Raw genomic sequence first — 22,136 nt, 5'->3', positions numbered from 1 at the left:
ATAACATCTAACTCATAGGCCTGTAATATGAACTAACAAGATATCACACATGTTGCTTAACATATTGCCAACAAATTTGGTGAACAATATAAGGTACACATTATGTGATAGTAAGTCATTATTATAGTATAAAATAGCTATATTACTTTCACTTCCTTAAAATAACACAAGAACATATACTACCACTGTAGGAGACTATAAGTAATAGGATGTCTTTACCTATTTATTTCATCATTATAAATGTAATGTCAGGTGATATTATACTTGAGAGATTGAGGGAAAATTTTATGATTAAGTGCTTTCAAAGGTATTGAATATACTTTAAAAAATCACTTAGATGTCCACACAAAAATTTGTATATAATTGTGGCATTATTTGAAAAGTCAAAAGTGGAAACAATCCAAATATTCATCAACTGGTAGTAGATAAGCAAAACATGGAATATTCATAAAATGGAATTCAGTTCAGTTCAGTTGCTCAGTCATGTCCAACTCTTTGTGACCCCATGAATCGCCAGGCCTCCCTGTCCATCACCAACTCCTGGAGTCTATCCAAATCCATGTCGATTGAGTTGGTGATGCCATCCAGCCATCTCATCCTCTGTCGTCCCCTTCTCCTCCTGCCCCCAATCCCTCCCAGCATCAGTGTCTTTTCCAATGAGTCAATTCTTCACATGAGGTGGCCAAAGCATTGGAGTTTCAGCTTCAACATCAGTCCTACCTTTTTTTTTCATGGAATATTCCATGGAATATTATTCAGCAAAAAAAAAGGTAGTAATCCAAGCTACAAAATGAATGAAACTTAAAAACATTATGCCAGGTGAAAGAAGTCAATTACAAAGGACCACATATTATATGATTTCATTTATTTAAAATGTCTAGAATAGGCAAATCCATAAAAGAGAGAAAGCAGATCAGTGGTTGCCTAGGACTGGAAATGGGGGAAGAAGAGAGTGACTTAGTGGGTATGGGGTTTCCTTTTGTGGTGATGAAATGCTTTAAAACTGATTGTGGTGAATAAACCCAGAATCAATGAATTCTGCACTTTAAATCAGTAAATTGTTAGATATGCAAATCATCTCAATACAGCTGCTATTATAAAAACAAAACCTCTAAGTAAAAAACTACCATTTTAGAGCAAGCCAAACTAAAAACTAACATGTTTAAAGAAAGTTTTTAAATAAACATTACGTTACCATCTAGATATCTTGTTCCATAAGCACATTCCGGAAATATTCCTCTCAAATATGTGATGCAGGATACTGAAACTGCTAGGAGCCTCTTCACTAACACTAAAGACTGCTGCTCAGTTGATATCTTATTAGGAAATATCAGTGCACTCTAAAATTCAAGGGAAATTAAAAACATTTTATTGAGCTTTACTAAAAATACAGTCTTCTTGAACTTAAAGTAGATCTAATTTTTTTGCATAAACATGGTACTTCTCCAAAATTCTTAACCATGGTGGTTAGAATCCCCAGAAAATCAGGATGGCTTCTATACTGTGCGGGTGTTTCCAGGGTGGCAGTCTAAAGCTAACAGGCAAAAACTGCTTAAATATCATTAGAAATCCCCTTGTAGTTTAACTGCATAACACATGGATAGATAGCACTGATTTTTCTATCTAATTTTTTCCTTCTTTTCTCTTTAGTCATTGACTGGGTTTAACACAGACAGGTAACTGTAAAGCAAGATATGTGAAGAGAAGACAATTTTATATTTGTGGGGCATAAAAATTCATGTTCTAGGAGAGGACTGCTATTAGTGATAATTTCATCAAAGCAACATAATAGCATTCATTGATACCTAATGAAAGCTGAATTTGAGGCGGCAATTTAATGCAATGCATCAAGCATCCAATAAAATTCTCCATTAATTCAAATTAGTTTAGCAAGTATCTTCATTTCTTAAAACATGGAGTTTACTAGCATCATTAAACTCTCAAAGGTTCAACTCTTTCAAACATAAAAATAGTTGATAATTCAAGAAACAATAAAATTAGCTAAATTAAAATATATTAAAATACAAGAAACCATACCATGGAAGTTCTCTGTAATTGTGCAGTGGCCATCTTCTGATATTTTCTTTAATTCAACCTTGTGACAGAAATACAAGCTTTAAAAAAAACTAGAAATACAAGCTTTAACTTCACACCTTATTTTTATCTCTAATCTGGTTCACTATATGTAAAGTCAAAAGAGTTTTATGGGGATAAATGGGGCTCTTTTTTTTGTTTTTTACTTAGATTGAAAACAAAGGTTCATTTTGCTATAAAATTAAGTAAACTGTTAATTTTAAGTCACTTGACTAGCAAGCCTGACACAAAAAAGGGTTATTAAGAAAGTTCTTTAAGTCTTTTTTTAAGGGATTACTAAGAAAGCGCTTTAAAAGAGCGCTTTTTTTTTTTTTTTTTTTTTAAAGCACAGACTACTATTTTCTTCACCTCACAGTATTCAAACATTGATAACACTGCACAGGTAGGTAATGAAAAACTGCCCCTGCCAAATCCTTTAAAATAATCTTTTAATTTTTGTTTTAAAGTTGTAGTTTCAAAATGACCAAATCAGATAACTTTCCTTCCCTGAACTTGACCATGGCTCTGGATGTAACATATTGTTCTACCCTGTGGAACAACCATAAAACAGCAATAAAACATATTTTATATTTTTTGGACTGATTCAGACTTCTCATTTCTTTGATATAAGTTTTGAGGGGTTTTTTTTTTTTTTTTGGTCCCAATTTTATTTTTCTTAACCAGACAATTCATCTAGAAGAATTCACAGAAGAGTCTGTTTATCGTAACCATTTACATTTATCCTAATCAGGCCTTGACTGGATGCCAGAGTTCACCTAATCTCAAGAACCTCTGTGAAAAATAAGCAGGTATACATTTTCCCCCCTCGCCTGAATGTTTCACCACTAAGAGCTTAAGAAATTTAAAAATAGATGGGAGGTAACAGAGAAAGACATTATAAAGCAAAAGACGAAAAGAATGAAAACAAAAACGAAACAAACACGTATTACGTATCGTCCGAGAGTGGGGCCGGCAGCAACCAGGAGACCGGAAAGAAACGGCACGCGCTCCGTCGGTCGCGCATGCGCCTTCCTTCAACGGTTGCCTGCGCAGGCGAGACAGTCGATTTTGACCCCAGATACAGGTCACCTTTCCCGCCAAGAGCAGCGCAAGGCGCGCTGGGAAACTCGAGAGTATGAAGGTTTCCTTCTCAGTTGCAAAAGCCACATGCCCGCGGGGAAGATCCATTGTGTGTGCCAAGCCCTCCCAATGTACATAATCGTCTTACAGTGAACGAAGTGTTCTCAACAGCCATTTAATTAATCGTATTAATTTCTGATTGTTTTCACACTTTTGATTTTGTTACCGCATCTACCACATATTGCGTGTCTTCCCATCTTACAGTCTCCTGTGTCTTCAGGAAACAGTCGCTCTAGCAGTCTCCTACCTAGATATTTCTACTTTGCTGTGTCTGTGGGGACAGTGATAGCTTGAGTGTAATTAATGTCTCATTTAGAAGCAAAATAATACTCAGAGCTGGTAGGTAGTTAAAGATTGTCTAGTAATACAAACTTAAGTTTCCAGATTGTTATATATCCAAGTAGTGTCAGTAGTGTAGACATGTATTAGTAATTCATAGTCTTTGGTAGGTCTACCTGCCTTACCAGTTAGAAAACAGCCACCCTAGCTCTCCGGTGCGGCCGGCCTCGCCGCCCACTGGGGAAAACATATAAGAAATCTGCATTAAAAAAAAAAAAAAGGAAATCTGCATAAGACAGCTGTTCAGAATGGAGCTGGAGGAGCCTTATTTGTGCACAGAGATACTCTTGAGAATAACCCAGAAACTCCATTTGATTTCACGCCAGAAAACTATAAGAGGATAGATGCCATTGTGAAAAACTACCCTGAAGGGCATAAAGCAGCAGCTGTGCTTCCAGTTCTGGATTTAGCCCAGAGACAGAATGGATGGCTGCCCATCTCTGCTATGAACAAGGTTGCGGAAATTTTACAAGTACCTCCAATGAGAGTGTATGAAGTAGCAACTTTTTATACAATGTATAATCGAAAGCCTGTTGGAAAGTATCACATTCAAGTCTGCACTACTAAGCCTTGCATGCTCTGAAACTCAGACAGCATACTGGAAGCCATTCAGAAAAAACTTGGAATAAAGGTTGGAGAGACTACACCTGACAAACTTTTCACTCTTATAGAAGTGGAATGTTTAGGGGCCTGTGTAAATGCACCAATGGTTCAAATAAATGACAACTACTATGAGGATCTGACACGTAAAGATATTGAAGAAATTATTGATGAACTCAAGGCTGGCAAAATCCCCAAACCTGGGCCAAGGAGTGGACGCTTCTCCTGTGAGCCAGCTGGAGGTCTTACCTCTTTGACTGAACCACCGAAAGGACCTGGGTTTGGTGTGCAAGCAGGTCTTTAATTTATATCCAGCTGTAAATATGTCAGTGGAGAAATAAAATATGAATCTCCTATCTACCTAAAAAAAAAAAGAAAAAGAAAAAAGAAAACAGCCACCCTAGATATGAAAAGATTTTCTCACAGTAAATTCAGAGAAGAATGAAGACTAGAACTCTGTTTTCACTGTCAGAAATAGTGAGAATCCCCTGGTCTAATTATTTTGCTTTTTGTTTCCCTTAACACTTAATGTTTTGTAAAAAATTAAACAGAAGCCCCACTTAAATGAAGTTGGGAGATCAGAATGGAAAGTTCTCATGCCCTGAGAGACAGGAAGAAGGACTTCACTTCTTTCCTTAATTCAGTCAATGAAAAGTCATAGACTCTTTGTTTACTGTGGCCTTCCAACTTCCTTTTTCTCTCTGTAAAAGCACTCTCCTCCCTATGCAACGTAAGGACTTGCACATGGCTGGCCTTGGTTGCAAACCATTGGAATTGCAATTTTCTACTGATCCCAAATAAAGCCATCTTTGCTGGAAAAATATCTGGCAGTCTGTTTCAGGTCAACAGCTTATAAAGAACTTTCACATTCATTACCTCATCCTTCTGTTACTTCACGTTGCTTCTTCCAAGAATTTTGTGAAGATAACACAAGTATTACTCTATTTTAGGGTAAAATTGCTTTCCTGAGATGAGCTCACAAGTAATTTCAGTGCTGGCAGATGGGCAGTCACTAGACCATCTAATGATGACATATTCACTTTATGACAGTGCACGCGTGCTAAGTTGCTTCAGTCGTGTCTGACTTTGTGCAACCCTATGGACTGTAGCCTGACAGGCTCCTCTGTCCATGGGATTCTCCAGGCAAGAATACTGGAGTGGGTTGCTGTGCCTTCCTCCAGGAGATCTTCTCCACCCAGGGATTGAACCTGAGTCTCACATCTCCTGCATTGACAGGCAGGTTCTTTACCACTAGCACCACGTGGAAAATCCTACGATATAGTGCTTCATGTTAAATCTATTTTTGAGTCATTAACAACTATACAAAAAACAAAAAACATGTGAAAAAGTAAATAGCTCATCTGTGAATGATAGAATCATAATAATGTTGGATGGGAGGAATAATTTCTCCTCTACCTTGTTAGAGTCTCTGGCTGGGCCTATGAATTAAACGGACAGAAGGCAGATTAACAGCAGAAAACATACAAGTTTTAATTATATCTTTTTTACAGGTACATGGGGTCTTCACAAGAAAAGTGAGGACCCAAAGAAGCAGAGTTGAATGCTTATATATTGAATTGGCAAGTAGTAAAATTGTGAAAATGTGACTAGGCAAAGGGGGGGATGCATTGGGATAGTTAAATGAGTGGAGAAGTGACTAGGAAGGTGAGGGTTAGTTAAACAAAGTTTGTACAGATTTATTTCAGCATGTCCTTGATAAAAAATGTTTCTTTCCTTCTGGTAGAGAAAGGACATCTTTCACATGGAAATTTGATCTCCTGCTTTTAAGAAAAAGAAGGAAGATCAGAATGTCCTTTGTGCAGCTACTGTTTTTCAAGTGCCTTTAACTCAAAATAGTCAATACACCAGAGTGGCACATTTAGGGTTGGCACATTGAACTCCTTCAATGCAATATCTAACTACTGGTTAAACCAACTGTATCACTGACTCTATTTTGAGGATGAGAGTGGAGAAATGGGTGGTGTTGGTGCAAGAGATCTAAAATATCAGCTACCATAATAATAAGCATATAGATACCATTTAAAATTGATAAGTAAAAAATAGCAATACAAATCTATCAGAAGGTAAATACTAGAAGAAACAACTAAAATAATTATCATTGATGTAAAACTATTCAGTCAGTTCAGTTCAATTGCTCAGTTGTGTCTGACTCTTTGTGACCCCATGGACTGCACCACCCCAGGCTTCCCTGTCCATCACCAACTCCTGGAGTGTACTCAAACTAATGTCAATTGAGTTGGTGATGCCATCCAACCATCTCTTCCTCTGTTGTCCCCTTCTCCTGCCTTCAATCTTTCCCAGCATCAGGGTCTTTTCCAATGAGTCAGTTCTTCACATCGGGTGGCCAAAGTGTTGGAGTTTCAGCTTCAGCATCAGCGCTTCCAATGAATATTCAGGACGGATTTCCTTTAGGATTGACTGGTTTGATCTTACAGTCCAAGGGACTCTCAAGAGTCTTCTCCAACACCACAGTTCAAAAGCATCAATTCTTCAGCACTCAGCTTTCTTTATGGTCCGACTCTCACATCTATACATGACTACTGGAAGAACCATAGCTTTGACTAGACGGACCTTTGTTGGCAAAGTAATGTCTCTGCCTTTTAATATACTGTCTAGGTTGGTCATAGCTTTTCTTCCAAGGAGTAGAAGAAAATTTCATGACTGCAGTCACTATCTGCACTGATTTTGAAGCCCAAGAAAATAAAGTCTGTCACTGTTTCCACTGTTTCCCCATCTATTTGCCATGAAGTGATGGGACCAGACGCCATGATCTTAGCTTTTTGAATACTGAGTGCTAAGCCAGTTTTTTCACTCTCCTCTTTCACTTTCATCAAAAGGCTCTTGATGAAACTATTGATAAAACTGAGCCCAAAATGAGGCTCTTGATAAATCTATTACTGCTTTTTAAAATGTTGATTGAGACTAAGAAGTTCAACTTTTACAGATACACACCATAAAACAAACAATCTTCAACTATGCATAGTGTAAATCATAGTACCATTTTGCATATGCCTCTGAATTGTTTAATAATAGCCGCTAGGTACTCCAGGGAACATAATATTTTTGCTGTCTAGAAATTGATAAATTCTTAGTTATATTACACAAGCACTGCCAACATACACATATCTATATTCTACTGATCAATTTTTATACAATTTATTTGCTATTTGAGATTGTTAGGGAAGGAAAACCTTTCCTTTACTCTCTTAGTCTAATACTTGGGACCTGAAAATTAAACTGACAACAATCTGATTGGCAATAGAAAAAAAAAAAAACCCCACAGATTTAATTATATATATTTTTATGGGAATTCATAAAGAAATGTGACTCAAGGATGTGGTTAGAATGTGAAGTTCAAATGCTATCTTAATAAGGAATAGAGAGGGACAGAGGGGAACTTATGGGAGAACAAATGACTTACAGGAAAATATAAACGAACCCTTAGGAGAATGGATGTGATATATGTTAGTTTTATGACAATTTCTGCTTAGGTGATTTCTTATCCAGGTGCTGACTTATATTAACTTTTTCTCTTTGGACAAGTTTGTGTTCTGTCTTCTTGTTTAAGCTCTCATATTGTACATAAGTATTTTTTTCGAAGTCTTTTTAGTACCTTTTACTCTATTTTTTTTTTTTTTTGCATTTTTGTGTCTTTTCTAGAAGGGAGGTGATTTTGCTGTTTAAAATAGATAGCGTTAGTTGTGTTCAATGTTCCTAAACATGAGGAAGTTGTTATATGCCTTAAAGAGGAAATACAAGTGGTAGATAAGATTTGTCTAGGCATGAGTTATATAGCGCTGCTGGCTGTAAATTCAATATTAATGAATCAACAAAGTATATTAAATAAGGTGTCTTTAAGCAGAATCATACACAGAAGAAGGTCATGTATCAATCAGTTGGTTAAAATGATGTGACCAGGGTCTTATAGGAAACTAACCTTGCATTTCCCTTAAAAACAATAGTTCAGTATTTGATAGATCATTGTTCATGATATTATTTGCTGGTCACTACTAAAAAATAATGAGAATTGACTGTTATACACTTATAGAGTTCAGAACACACTACCCAAAATATGGCATTTTGATATATTGAATATTTTAAGCTGAAGGAATTCAAAGAATGGCAAGTGCAGAATTCCTGTCCCTTTCCCCCTGAAGCAGTTCATAGAAACAGCAGGTGCTGGAAGGATTCTTTGTCACCCCCCTCCCCTTTCTGAAGCAGGTCATAAGACCCTCATGTGAGAAGAAAGGAGCATCCTTATGTTCAAGACAAGGGATGCTCCTGAATGTTTCTGAACTTAGCAGAACTTGCTGAGTTTCCCCCAGTTTACCACCCCTTAGCTGATACTTTTTTGTCCTACCACATTTTTCCAGGACTTCCCTCTCTTCATCAAACCTAGTATAAAAACAACCAAGTTTAACTGTTTCTTCCAGTCTTTAAATCTTTTGACTGCTCCCGTGTCAAGTAAACTTAAATTTGTATGCTTTTTCTTGTTTATTTGCTTTTTGTCAATCCAATTTACAGGGCTCTGGCTGGAGAAACTAGGAAGATAGTAGGGAAAATATCCCCCCATCCCACAATACTTGCTGATTTTTGAGCCATGTGAATATATAGTATGTGTTAGTCACTCAGTCATGTCCGACTCTTTGTGACCCTGTGGACTATAACCCACCAGGCTATATACCCTCTGTCCATGGGATTCTCCAGGCAAGAATACTAGAGTGAGTAGCTATGCCCTTCTTCAAGGAATCTTCCCAACCCAGGGATAGAACCTGGGTCTCCTGCATTACTGGCAGATTCTATACCATCTGAGCCACCAGGGAAGTCCCATGTGAACGTATTAGCTCTACTAAACATTAAATTAAGTTTTGAATAATGGAGTCTTTAAATTTTTAACAGGAGTTCCAAAATAGTTTCTCAAAGTGTTGGAGTTCATTATTGTGAAGAAACTAGGGCATATTTTTACTTCTAACACTTACAATGTGCCAGTCATTCTTTTGTTTTCATTCATCACTCATTCATTCTTTCAACAGTGACTGACTACTTTGGCCACCTGATGCGAAGAGCTGACTTGTATGAAAAGACCCTGATGCTGGGAGAGATTGAGGGCAGGAGGAGAAGGGGACGACAGAGGATGAGATGACTGGATGGCATCACCAACTCAATGGACATGGGTTTGGGTGGACTCCAGGAGCTGGTGAAGGACAGGGAGGCCTAGCGTGCTGCAGTTCATGGGGTGGCAAAGAGTTGGACATGACTGAGCAACTGAACTGAACTGAACTGACTTTAAGGCAGGTAGTATGCTAGGGTCTGGGTACAAAGTGTCATGATTTCAGCCCTCCGTGACCATACAATCTAATGAAGGAGAGAGATGTTATATGAATAAACATACATCAATATATACATAATTACAATTTGATTAAGTGTTATGGCAGAAAAACACTGAATTAAATGAGAAAGTCAAGAGCAGAGAAGTTTAATTTAGATAGGAAGGAGGGTCATGGAAGATCTCTCTGAAGAAATATCTTTTGAGTTACAACCAGAAAGGGGGTATGGAGAAGTATTTTGGGCAGAGAAAATACTACTTGCAAAGGCCCTAAAGTAGAAAGTGCTTCAGAAACTGAAGGGAGGCCACTATGGTAAAAGCATAGCAAATACATAAAGCTGTATCCAGCTGAGAAAAGAAAGCCAGGATATGCAGAACTGAATAGTCCGCATTAAGAAATTTGTGCCTCTCAGGTATAATGGGAGATATTGAATGATTACAATTGGAAATGATATTATCTAATTTGTATGTTCACAGGCTCCCTCTGCCTGGTAGGAGGATGAATTGAAGATTGGTAGCGGGGGTGGGAGGCATCAGCAAAGATACATTGATTCATCTTAAATAGTTGTATCGCTTAAGGGCTGCTTTTATTTTTGTTTTTAAAGACAGACATGTAAGTTAGAGTATAAAGGTGTATATGAAGCATCAACAAGATTCTCATCTAGAGAAGAGTAAGAAAAGGATAATTCTTTTCAAAGAAATAATGTCTGTCTTCATATTTTTCTTATATTTTTAAAAATAATTTTTATTTATTTTTGGCTGTGCTGAATCTTCACTGCCATACGGGCTTTTCTCTAGTTACATGAGTGGGGGCTACTCTTCCTTGTGGTGTGCCAGCTTCTTATTGCGGTGACTTCTCTTGCTGCAAAGCGTGGCTCTCTGTAGGGGATTAGGTGGTTGCAGCACATGGGCTCAGAAGTTCGGATTTCCAGGCTCTATAGCGCAGCTCAGTAGTTGTGGCACACGGGGTTTCTTGCTCTGTAGCATGTGGGATCATCCTGGACCAGGGATCAAACCCATGTCTCCTGCATTGCCAGGTGGATTCTTTACCACTCAGCCACCGGGGAGCCCCTTTCTTAACAGCATTTAACAGCATGCTGATTTTAACAGCATTGTTCAGTGGATTCCTAGTTCTGGAATGTTTAAATCCTCTTGTTTCTTTACCTTTATTATCCATTTAAATCCTAGATGTGCTCTTTGTTCTCAATTTGTTTCTAGTTTTTTCCTTTTTTCAGTTACTAAATTTGTCCAGGGTTTTATCACCACAGGCTCCCTTCATAGCTCAGTTGGTAAAGAATCCACCTGCAATGCAGGAGACCCCAGTTTGATTCCTGAGTTGGGAAGATCCCCTGGAGAAGGGATAGGCTACCCACTCCAGTATTCTTGGGCTTCCCTTATGGTTTCCCTTGTGGCTCAGCTGGTAAAGAATCCGCCTGCAATGCAGGAGACCTGGGTTTGATCCCTGGGTTGGGAAGATCCCTGGAGAAGGGAGAGGCTACCCAAAAGGCTGCAGTATTCTGGCCTGGAGAATTCCAAGGACAGTCCATGGAGTCACAGAGAGTTGGACGTGACTTTAACTTTCACTTTTATCACCACACATGTATACTTACTATAGTATTTACTAGCTACTATCCTTTTTGTTTTCTTCAAATCACCCTATATACAGCTTCCAGAATATTTTTCTTTAATTTCTTTTTGGATTTAAACTTCCTTTTGTGTAAACTTTTTATTTTTTAAAAAAGCTCTTTATTTCTGTAAGTTTAAAATTACTTATGGCTGAAAATTCACCTTTGTGTTAGACATACAATAAAGATTTTTGTTATATATTTCATTATTCTACTTACTAGTTCAGAGGTTCTTCACCTAGGATCCACAGATTCCTAAAGGATCTATGGATAGAATTCAGAAAATTTGTGGATTTTTATGGGGAAAAAAAATGATACCTTTATTTTCAGTAATCTCTAACTGAATGCATTTCCTTCCATTCTGAACATAGTCCATAAACCACAGTAGTAATTATACTTGTAATTCTGTCACCAAAAGAAAACTCAGGTATTTCTATACCACATTAGTTTTTTTCAGATACCTTCAAATATCATTTATATTTGTCACTATTTCAAAATTAAGATAGTCATGGGCTGTGTATTTAATGCATTTTAAAAGAAGCATGTTTATTTCTATAGCACAAATTTATATTCAAAAATTTTAATAACTATATTTTAATATAATCAGTATCCTTTGTAATCCTATGAATTTTATTTTAAGGATTTAAAAACATTTTTCTGAGAAGGTACCCATAGGTTTAATCAACTGACAAAGATTAAGAACCTATGTTTTTGTTCCATTTACAGTGCTTGAAAAATTGTGGGCAAAATAAAAATTTAAAAATATTTACAGAAAATGTTTATTTATTTATTTGTCTGGGCAGGGTCTTACTTGTGGCATGTGGGACCTAGTTTCCTGACCAGAGATCAAACCCAGGCCCCCTACATTGGGAGCTCAGAGTATTAGCCACTGGATCACCAGGGAAGTGCTATCAACTAAATACTTTTTAACTACAATGTTTTTCTACAGTTTTGATGATAGTCGTATGTTACGACCATGTTTTTATAGTGAGCAATTCTTGTTCTTTAAAGTATATTTTGTGACAAGGGAGCCAAAGATAGTGAAATTAGTTTAAGTTCAGTTCAAGATATACTGATGACATCATCCCATCCATTTTTCATGTCATAGACATGAACTTGGACAATTTAAAGTTCCTGCTACCTCTTCAGGAACTGTCTCTTAATCTAGAGCAGGTGTGAGGAATATCAATCTGAATTAGATAAAATATGAGCAATGCATTATTTTAAAGAAATGCAGTTTATTTATTCAGGTTGACTTTTTGCCCCCAAAAGGTACTGGCCAAATTGCTAATGACTAGGTAAAAATAATTTGAATTAGTATATTTATTGTTGATCAATAGAATAATTCTTACAAAGTGCTTGAAAATAGATTGTCTCCTTAGCATTTGTCTTCTTTGACATCACTGATTTTAAAATATTTACTGATCCTTTTATGTGCAAAGATACAATCTGAGGACATTAATAATCTAATAGTTTCTTCCATAAAGTTGCCATAGCACATCACCAGCATATTACAATTTATAGTCTCATAACAGATTATAATAGTTACTTAAGAATAAAAGAGAATGGTATGTGGTAATGATACAGAGTTGAAAAGATATATATTTATTAAGCATCTATATGCCATCAAGTTTCAACAGCATATTAGGGAACTTAAAAGGACAAATAAGAGTGATAAACATGACAGATTGTCTTAGTTGACTAACTTTCATACAAATATATCTATTGTACATTATTAGTTTACTTAGCAAACTTTTCCCCAAGATCTGCAAAGCAAAAAAAAGTAGATGAATCAAACTATACTTTCTGTTAGTAAGTAAATATAAATTGACCATATCATACTTATTTCTACTGTTATAGCAGGTAAAATTAAATTGTGAGAAAGTGTTTCTTTTTTCTTGAATTGTTATAAAACAAAGAGGTCCTCTAGATTTCTGGGTAAGAAGGATAATTAGCAATCCCACAGTGATTTCCACTATTTCTTGCCATCCGTATATATCCTCGGTCGCCAAAGTTGAGGCCCCAGCTTTAGAAAAAGAAGTAACACAAAATTACAAATGAATATAATCAAATCACATTATCAATTTTCAGTCTTAGATTGCTTTTCTCCTAAAGTGATTATATAAGAGAACCTATAAAGCAAAATTAGAACAACACAACATATAATAATTTCCCCAGTGCTTTCAGGCAAATTTCACAGGATGGTTTGATAGGTTTTAATGCTATATTGATGAATAGATTAATACTTAATTTAATACCTAGGAAAATAATATGTTTCATCACAAACCTATAAATCCTCCTGCTTCTGCAGAGAATGAGTTTTATTATATTTTCCAAGGCTCCATCTTGAAGTATTTTTGTATAATAGGATCACAGGTGATGATTTCCTATCAAACTTCAATTTCTTCAGAGTGTCATGTAGAAATATTTTGAGAGACCACTAGGGAAAAGGCATAGGACAGGGGTTCTCTAAAAGAGTAGCTCTCAAACACCTTTTTGAAGTGGAGCTAAGACTTGTTTACAGTTAAAGTTGTAAAAAAAATCGAATATGGGAGGAGATGAGCTCCCTGGCACTGGAAGTGTTCAATCAGAGGTTTACGTTACTTGTTAGAGATGTTGCTAGAAGGGGACCTTCTGGGTCAGATAAGGGTTAGAGGAGATCAATGGTTCATGACTTTAACATTTCATGGACTTTAAGAATCTCAAAAACTTTTGCAGATTGACATAAAGTTACCAGTTTTTAAATTAGTAAGTACTAAACATTAAAAAGAAAAACTCTTTATTATCACCATCATATTGTAAAAGAAAGGAAATTTTAACACCAAAAACAAAACTTAAGGGGACATAATCTCCAATCTAAGGACAGTCCTTTGAATTAAATAAATTTAGATTTATGAAAAATTCACCAAAATATTTTTTCTCCCTTTTTCACATACTAGTGAAAAAACTGACAAAGTCCTTGCAAGAGAAATGACTTGTGAGGTTCTTTATTATTCTGAGATTTTATAATTATATAATTATAATTATACAGATAATTATAATATGAGGCAGGATTCATACTCTGTATGAACTGTGCTATAACTAGCATACACATAAGAGCATAAAGTACTGTGATTTTATTTGAAGAGCAGCAAGAAATTCAGTTGAAAGGAAAATTAAATGTCCTTAGGAAACCAGTGGCAAAAGAAGATAGAAGGTTGGTTTGGGGCCATGTTGTACAGAGCATAGAACAGCAGACTGAGGAGTTTGTTTAACTCCCTAGGCAAAAGGAAGTTGTTGCAAATTTTTGCTCAGGACTCAAAGGAAGGTTGTGTATTTGCCTGCAGTGGAGGGACTAAGACATGCTGGGTTATTGGAAAAAGACAAGTGGCATAAAAAGTATGCCACTTTAAAGTGGCTGTTCTTCAATAGGCCTTAAATGTTCTATGTATCAGCCATTCACTGGACAATCTTCAGGTATTACTTCTTTCTCTCTCGTACCATTTAACAGTTGTCTACTCTTACCTTAGGGTTCCCTTGTGGCTCAGCTGGTAAAGAATCCGCCTGCAATGCGGGAGACCTGGGTTCGATTGCTGGGTTGGGAAGAACCCTTGGAGAAAGGAAAGGCTACCCACTCCAGTATTCTGGCCTAGAGAATTCCATGGACTGTATAGTCCATGGGGTCACAAGGAGTAGGACACAACTGTGATTTTCATTTTCACTACTCTCACCTCACTTCCCTCTTGGCTTTAAAATGCTACTGTATCCTGATTTTCTCTTCTCTCTCTGATCACTCTTTCTTAAACTCTCTTATGGGTTTTCTTTTTTTTTTTTTTTTTTTGCCTCACCACAGGCTTCTCTGGTGGCTCAGTGGTAAAGAGTCTGCCTGCCAAAGCAGGAGATGCAGGAGACACAGGTTTGATCCCTGGGTCAGGAAGATCCTCTGGAGTAGGAAATGGCAACCCACTCCAGTATTCTTGCCTGTGAAATCCCATGGACACAGGAGCCTGGAGGGCTACAGTCCAAAGGGTCCCAAAGAGTCGGACACGTCTAAGCGACTGAGCACCCACGTCATACACATGGCTTGGAGGATCTTAGTTCTCTGATCAAGGATTCAACCAGGGCCCTGAAGTGAAAACACCAAGTCCTAACCACTGGACTTCCAGAGAACTCACTGGGCTCCTTTTTTGATTCCTTTCATTTATTGCCATTCCTGTTTACAGTTCTTGAATGCCTCCCTAACACCTTGAGAATAAAATCCAAACTCCACTGTCACCTCTCATCAACGGAGGCAGGTTTTTCAGCATCCAGTTCGATAAGCAAAAGCAATAATAAACTCTGGCTAAGCTATTATTAGTATCAATAGCCACCACTTATTGAGCACTTACTCTGTGCTAAGTAGCTTAACATATATTATCTCATTTAATCATTATCCTATGAGGTAGGTATTATCTTCTTTTTACGAAAGAAAAAAACAGGCAGAGGTAAAGTGGGTTGCCCAAAGTCATGCAGGTGGTTAATTGCAAAGCAAGGGTTCAAATCTAGGCTTTTATGCCATAGCCTACACTAACTTTTAAACTATCCTTTTTTCTACATTCTTCCTGTGAGTGAGGTAGTATAGGGAATGAAATTCAAACCAGAACATCAAGGATCTTTTTACTGCCTAAAAAATAGGTAAAAATTTTAGATAAACTGAGTTTAGACCCAAGTTCTGGTAATGAAAATTGAGTGGAGGCTCTTATGACTAGTAATATGAACTTAGTCAGTGAGATCAAGCTGTCCCTGATCCCATTCAATATCCCAGACCCCATTCAATATCCAATTCAATTCAGTCCCAGTCCCAGAGAAGGTCAACTGGCCCAACTTTGTAGAACATCCCAGACCTCTTTTTGGCTGAGTACTGCTAACTCTGCTTTTAAAAATACAACTGATTAAAAACCTCAAGCTAGATAAATATTTGAGGACAAATTCTTGTCTTCAGAACTGTGCAAGATCAGTTCCAAATGTTCATTCCAGTTCTTACCAAGCTGTTTACTTTTATTAACTCTATAGACCTTTCACTCAAACTGTTCAACTTTGGGCAAGTTTCTTAATTCTCTCAGAATCAGGAGCTTCCTATTCTGTGCTTTGGGGATAAAATGCCTATCTAATAGATTACCTTAAAAATTAAATGAGAAAATGTATTTAAAGTGCTTGCACAGTGTCTGCAGTAAATGCTCAACAAGTAGAGATGGCTATTTTTGTTTTTATCCAAGTATAAGCCCATCTGATTGGACTCAAAGGGGAGTCCATCCCCTTTAAAAATATGTAGTGCTTTTCCTAGGGTGACTAACAGTTACATTTTGCCTAGGATTGTCCTGGTTTTAAAAATAAAGTCCTATGGACTTCCCTGGTGGTGCAGTGGATAAGAATCCACTGACCAATGCAGGGGACATGGGTTTGATCCCTGGTCTTGGAATATTCCACATGCTGCAGAGCAACTAAGCCTGTGTGCTGCAGCTACTGAAGCTCAGGTGCCCTAGAGCCTGTGCTCCACAAGAGAAGGCACTGCAGCAAGAATCCTGCACACCGCAAGGAAGAGCAGCCCCCGCTCACTGCAAGCAGAGAGAGCCCGAGTAAAGCAGCGAAGACCCAGCACAGCCAAACATGAAATAAAGAAGTAATAATAAAGAAACAGCATTTAAAAAATAATAAAGTCTTGTGGCCTGGGAAACGTCTTAGTTGGTAACAAAACAGGGTGTTTGGTCCCTCTACTTTCTCCCTGCATATTACAGACACTAACTTATCAGAAATTCCTTCTAAAATATATGCCGATTTCCTTTCTAACAAATTACAGCCTTGAACTTTCTAGGCTGTGCCAGACACTACTCTAGGCATTAGGATTATGGAGGTAAACAAGGCAGACAGTCTTTTTAAAGCCTATATACATTCTACAGGGGAAACATACAATAACCAAAGAAATATGTAATATGGTATAAGTACTATAAAGAACCTGGAGAAGGGAATGGCTACCTACTCCAGTATTCTTGCCTAGAGAATTCCATCGACAGACGAGCCTGGTGGGCTATAGTCCATAGGGTTCCAAAGAGTTGGACATGACTGAGCGACTAAAACTGTCACCTTCTCTCAGTATAAAGAAAAATAAATGGTAAGGGGATGCAGAGTGTTGGGAGTCAGAGCTATATTTTATTTTTATTTTATTTTATTCTTTGGCTGTGCCACATAGCTTGTAGGACCTTAGTTCCCTGGCCAGGTATCAAATGTGGGCCAGAAGTGAAAGCACCGAGTCCAAACCCCTGGGCTTCCATGGAATTCCCCAGGGCTACATTTTAGATAGTATAGCCAGAGAATGCTTATCTGAGGAAATATTTGAGCAAAGACCTAAGTAAAGTGAAGGTACAAGTGATGCAAAGACCTGGGAAAAGAGCTGGGAATACTCTTGGTATGTCTGAGAAACAGCAACAAGTCTAATGTACCCAAAGCTGAGTGAGAGAGGAGAAAGGAGTTGGAGAGGTGGTTGGAGAGGCAGGTTGAGACCAGATAATGCCATGCTTTACTTACCATGGGTTTTATTCCAAGCGTGAAGGAAGCCATGAGAGGGGTTAGAGTAGAAGAGTAATAAAATCTGTTTTTTTTAATTTAAAAAAGATCATTCGGGCTACTATGTAGAGGATTGACTATAGGCAAAAGAGAGGGAAAGTGACTATCAGTTGGGAGATTATTGCAGTAGACCAAGAGAGATGTGCAGTGGCTTGAACTAGAGTGGTAACAGTAGCGCTATTGAGAAGTAATAAGATTTGGGGTAATTTAGTGATGGTAGAAAGGACAGGATTTGCTGACAGATTAGATGTAGGATATCATATGAAGAAAGAAAAGAGGGCTCTAATGTTTTGGCCTGGAGTAAATGCTGTTGGCATTTACCAAGATGGAGGAAATTGGGGCAGTAGCAGGGGGTCAAGTGTTCTATTTTGAACATGTTAAATTAAAGAGGTCTAGAGACACACAGGTGGAGAGGTCAAATGGTAGACAGTTGGACATGGAGTCTAACACTCAAGTTATAAAGGTAAGAGTCTTCAGCACATACATGATGTTTAAAACCATGAGACTAAATGAGATCACCTAAGGAGTGAGCTGAGAGAGATGGGGAACTGAGGTCTAATGTTTAGAAGTAAGAAGTGAAAAAAGGAACTAAGGAACTCAAGAGACTGTGAAGTAGAGTAGGAGGAAAGCCAGAAGAATGCAGTCCTCTGGAAGTTAAATAAAGTGTTTCAGAATGGAGAGAGAAATTATACATCAAATGTTAAGAGGGCAGGTAAGATAAGACTTGAAAACTGTTTAATGAGGCAAGATGGAGGTAAGTGGCAATCTGGGCAAGAGTGATTTCAGTGAAGTGGTGTAATAAATATCTGTCTTGAGTTATAAATCAATAAGCACATTCTTAATCTCTTTATATAGAAATTTCTAAGAAAAATCACTAGGTTAAAACTTTTTTCTTTTTAAATCTTATTTCAGCCTTTAATTCCATTGAGAAGAGGCAGTATGTATGAATTTAATATAGATTCTTATAGTGTTTCATGTAAAACATGTACCCTAACTCTACATTAAAAGTCAGGATCTCTTGAAAGATCAGGTAAGTTTTCAGTGAGGGAAAATGGAGTATTCTTTTTTCTCTAGCTTCTATTTTAATAACTTAAGGATAAAGAGGAGTCATTTCTGTACCCACTCCCAACCCACTCCATCAACTTACTGTATTACCTATAGAGGCCCATCTATTTCACAACTGTTTATCTTAGAGAGGTCACCAGGTATCCTGGGTACTTAGTTTTTGGTGTGTATGTTTACATGAGTGTGTGTATGTGAATAAAATGTGTGTGTGAATAAAGATCTATTGGGCACATAGTTAATACCTTTAATTTTTTCCTCAGGTCAAAGTTGTCTTATGCCCAATAACTGTGGCGCCTTCATTTCTCATTGATCTGCATATTAAATAAAACTCCTCCCTTTTTTTGCAAAGACAATCTTGGTCCATCTTGAGGGCAGTCTAACCAAATGTGTCCTTGTCAGGCTCCTAAATTTTTCTAAGTCCTTGGCAGTTGTATCCCTAGTTCAGCTAGCTTTCTAAATTTATAGATCTGCCCATCATTGGCAACATAGACTATCCAAATAACTAAGGATCTTCTTAGGTAGTTTAACCTCAAAAGTCTCTAGTGCCTAATATTTAGGGAGATGTCCCTGAAGAAATATGTAGTTCATCATTCTTCACTTATATGCTCTAGTTTTATTCCTGGATTCAGTCAAACCATCAGAGGGTTTATAATCAGGTATTTTGCATTATTTTGGCTCCCATAAAATAATTTTTACTCAAGTATATTTTGGTATTAAGTCATTTACCTATATTGCTAGACATTATGAAAGCATTCTGTAAAATTTATAACTACATTTACATTGGGATATTGCTGAGGGCATAGTTTTCTGTATCAGGTCATATTCTCTTAATAAAGATTTAAAGGAGGAATAATAAAAATAATAATAACTATGATTTATTATACATATTCTGTGTCAGATACTATGTGATAAATGTTTTACATACATTATCTTGCTTAATCCTTATAGTAATCTTGAGACTATTATTCCCATTTTACAAATGGGAAAATTGAAATTTATTCAAGATATTAAATAAGATGTTAAATAACCTGCCTAAGGTCACACAGACAGTAAAGAAGCTAGGATTCTAAGTAAGGTCTCCCTGACTTCAAAGTTAATGCTTTTATTTATTATGCTATATTGTATTATAAAAAGGAGCTAAATACTCATGTCCAGAAAGGGAGAAAAATTCAGGGACATAGAAAAGTGTTATATACATACCAAAAAGAGTAAGTGGAAACAAAAGGAAGATTAAAAAAAGAAGAGGCCAATTAGAGGAAGACTCCCCATTCTTTTACTGAAGGTTAACTTGGTATCATTGGAAATCACATAGAATCTAACCTTTCAGGAGAGCATTAAGAACAAGTTTGATGATATTAAGACAGCTTTGTTTGAGTCAACCCCTGTGGAGCCTGGAATTCATGATTATGTCCAATCTGTCTTTGTTGGGCCAGCAATTGCTGTGGTTGTTCATAACTTCTTCCCTTCCTATCTCACATCTCTTTCCAACAGGCTGCAGTTCTCTCAACTCATTTACTTTCTCTCAGTTCTGGACTTTGGCACGTTTACCTTCCTCTGTTCTGATTACCCTTCTTCATCTGGCTATTTCTCCTCCTTCAAGATTCAGTCAAATAATCTGGCTAAAAGGGCTTCCTAGACTCCCTAGGCTAGCCCAGGTACTCTTCTTTGCTTCCACTGAAATGGATGCATACCCCCATCTTAGCATTTATTACATTCTATTGGGATGGTCACCTGTATCTGCCTGCTTCCTTGACTCTACATTTTAGAGCATGAGCATCTTGAAGGATTTTGTTTTTTTTTAATTTTTTAGAGTCGCTCAGTCGTGTCTGACTCTTTGCAAGCCCATTGACTCTAGAGTCCATGGAATTTTCCAGGCCAGAATACTGGAGTGGGTAGACCTTCTCTTCTCCAGGGGACTCTTCCCAACCTAGGAATTGAACTGGTGTCTCCTGCATTGCAGGGGTATTCTTTACCAACTGAACTATCAGGAAAGCCTCCCCCCCACCCCCCGCAAAAAAAAAAAAAAAACACTTGAAGGATGATAAAGGCTACATTTTTCATTGTCTAACACTATACTTAGTGCATGGTCAGGGCTCAATATATGTTATTTGAATCAATGTATGAAATGAAGATGTAAACAGGAGCAAGAGACTATTCTACCACTGAGTTTATATTTTAGTGAATGGTGCATGATTTTTAGAAATAGCTATAACAGAAGCTAGAATTTGCTAAATGCTATAATAGAATTCATAAAGCATTGCTAGAGTTTAGAAGTTAGAGAAACAATTCTGAGTTAATGAATAGGGTATGGAGGAGATAGCATTCAGGGTAGGTTTTGAAGAATAAATATTATTTTTAAAATAAAAAAAACTTATTAAAATTCTAAGTGGTTTTTTAAAGATGATTTAAAAAATACATAAAGGGAGACAAAGACAACATTTCTATTTTTTGCTGTGCTACAAGGCATTTAGGATCCCAGTTTTTTCCTTGGCCGTGCGTGGCATGTGGGATCTTAGTTCCCTGACCAGGGTTGGAACCCACATCCCCTGTAGGGGAAGCATGGAATCTTAACTCACTGGACTGCCAGGGAAGTCCCCAAGACAACCATCATTAACACTTGGTATAACTCTTTCTGGTCCTTTAATATAATGTATATCAGAGAAATGAGCTATAAACTTAATACTTATACTGAATATAAATATTATATTTATATGTATTTTTCCATTTAAATATATATTCCAAGTATTTTATTCAGTTATTGATAATGATCTCAATAAATATAATTTCTAATACATGGGCTGATTATATCATAATTTACTTAATACTACCTATTTTTAGGCATTTCTGGTTGCTTACTAGTTTTCACTATTAAAGAAAAAAATGCTACATTTACATAAATCAGGTATGAAGTTTTCCCAAAATTTAGGATTATTTTCTTCATATACATCCCAAGAAATGGAAATAATTGGATGAAGAATATGAACAGTTAGAAAGTTCTTGATTCATATTATCAAATTGCTTTCAAGAAGGATTGTAAAAATTTTACAATCCTTCCACCAGAATGTATGAGGGTGCCCATTTGACCACAGACAGTGGGATTTCTATAGGCAGCAATGGGATTTAAGGGCATTTCAGAAAGATGAAATGGCATAAGTAACAAATGAGAAATAGCTAAGTGTCTCTACATTTAGGGAACGATGAGAAAGGGGTTCACTGTGGCCAGAATGTGAGTATGGGTACATGAAAATATAGTGGAAGAAATGTCTAGAAGGCTATGTTTAAAGTCACTTAGTGGAGACCCTTGAATGACTGGCCAGAAGTTTAGACTTTATTTTGATGAAAATGGTAGACTATTAAGAATTTTGACC

At 37.0% G+C, this 22,136-nt stretch overlaps 2 protein-coding genes and 1 pseudogene across 7 annotated transcripts in view; 1 reads left to right on the top strand and 2 right to left on the bottom strand.

The window, feature by feature from the left end:
• The window catches only part of GOLPH3L (golgi phosphoprotein 3 like), a 54,885-nt gene extending 51,116 nt beyond the window's left edge, over window positions 1-3,769 (bottom strand). For 3 of the 5 annotated variants that reach the window (XR_010658883.1, XM_065904819.1, XM_065904822.1), the window contains exons 1-2: window positions 2,038-2,095; window positions 1,196-1,340 (exon numbers count right to left, since the gene is read on the bottom strand). Coding sequence is in view for 4 of the 5 variants with exons in the window: in XM_065904819.1 (XP_065760891.1) it covers window positions 1,196-1,340; window positions 2,038-2,070 (178 nt within the window). In the remaining variant the exon portion in view is untranslated. Of the gene's footprint in view, window positions 1-1,195; window positions 1,341-2,037; window positions 2,105-3,677 lie in introns of those variants that run through there. The other 2 variants (XM_065904826.1, XM_065904812.1) reach the window with 2 other exon arrangements.
• LOC136176929 (NADH dehydrogenase [ubiquinone] flavoprotein 2, mitochondrial pseudogene) lies at window positions 2,946-4,526 on the top strand (annotated as a pseudogene).
• A 7,906-nt stretch (window positions 4,527-12,432) lies between these two features.
• The window catches only part of CTSS (cathepsin S), a 29,673-nt gene continuing 19,969 nt past the window's right edge, over window positions 12,433-22,136 (bottom strand). For both annotated transcript variants that reach the window (XM_065904797.1, XM_065904787.1), the window contains exon 9: window positions 12,433-13,150. In XM_065904797.1, coding sequence (XP_065760869.1) covers window positions 13,051-13,150 — 100 coding nt within the window. In that variant the 3' untranslated portion in view covers window positions 12,433-13,050. The remainder of the gene's footprint in view (window positions 13,151-22,136) is intronic.

The sequence above is a fragment of the Muntiacus reevesi genome, chromosome 1 (genome assembly GCF_963930625.1).
Source record: "Muntiacus reevesi chromosome 1, mMunRee1.1, whole genome shotgun sequence".
NCBI lineage: Eukaryota > Metazoa > Chordata > Mammalia > Artiodactyla > Cervidae > Muntiacus > Muntiacus reevesi.
The sequence above is the reverse complement of the archived record's forward strand: the minus strand, read 5'-3'. Positions and strand labels throughout refer to the sequence as shown.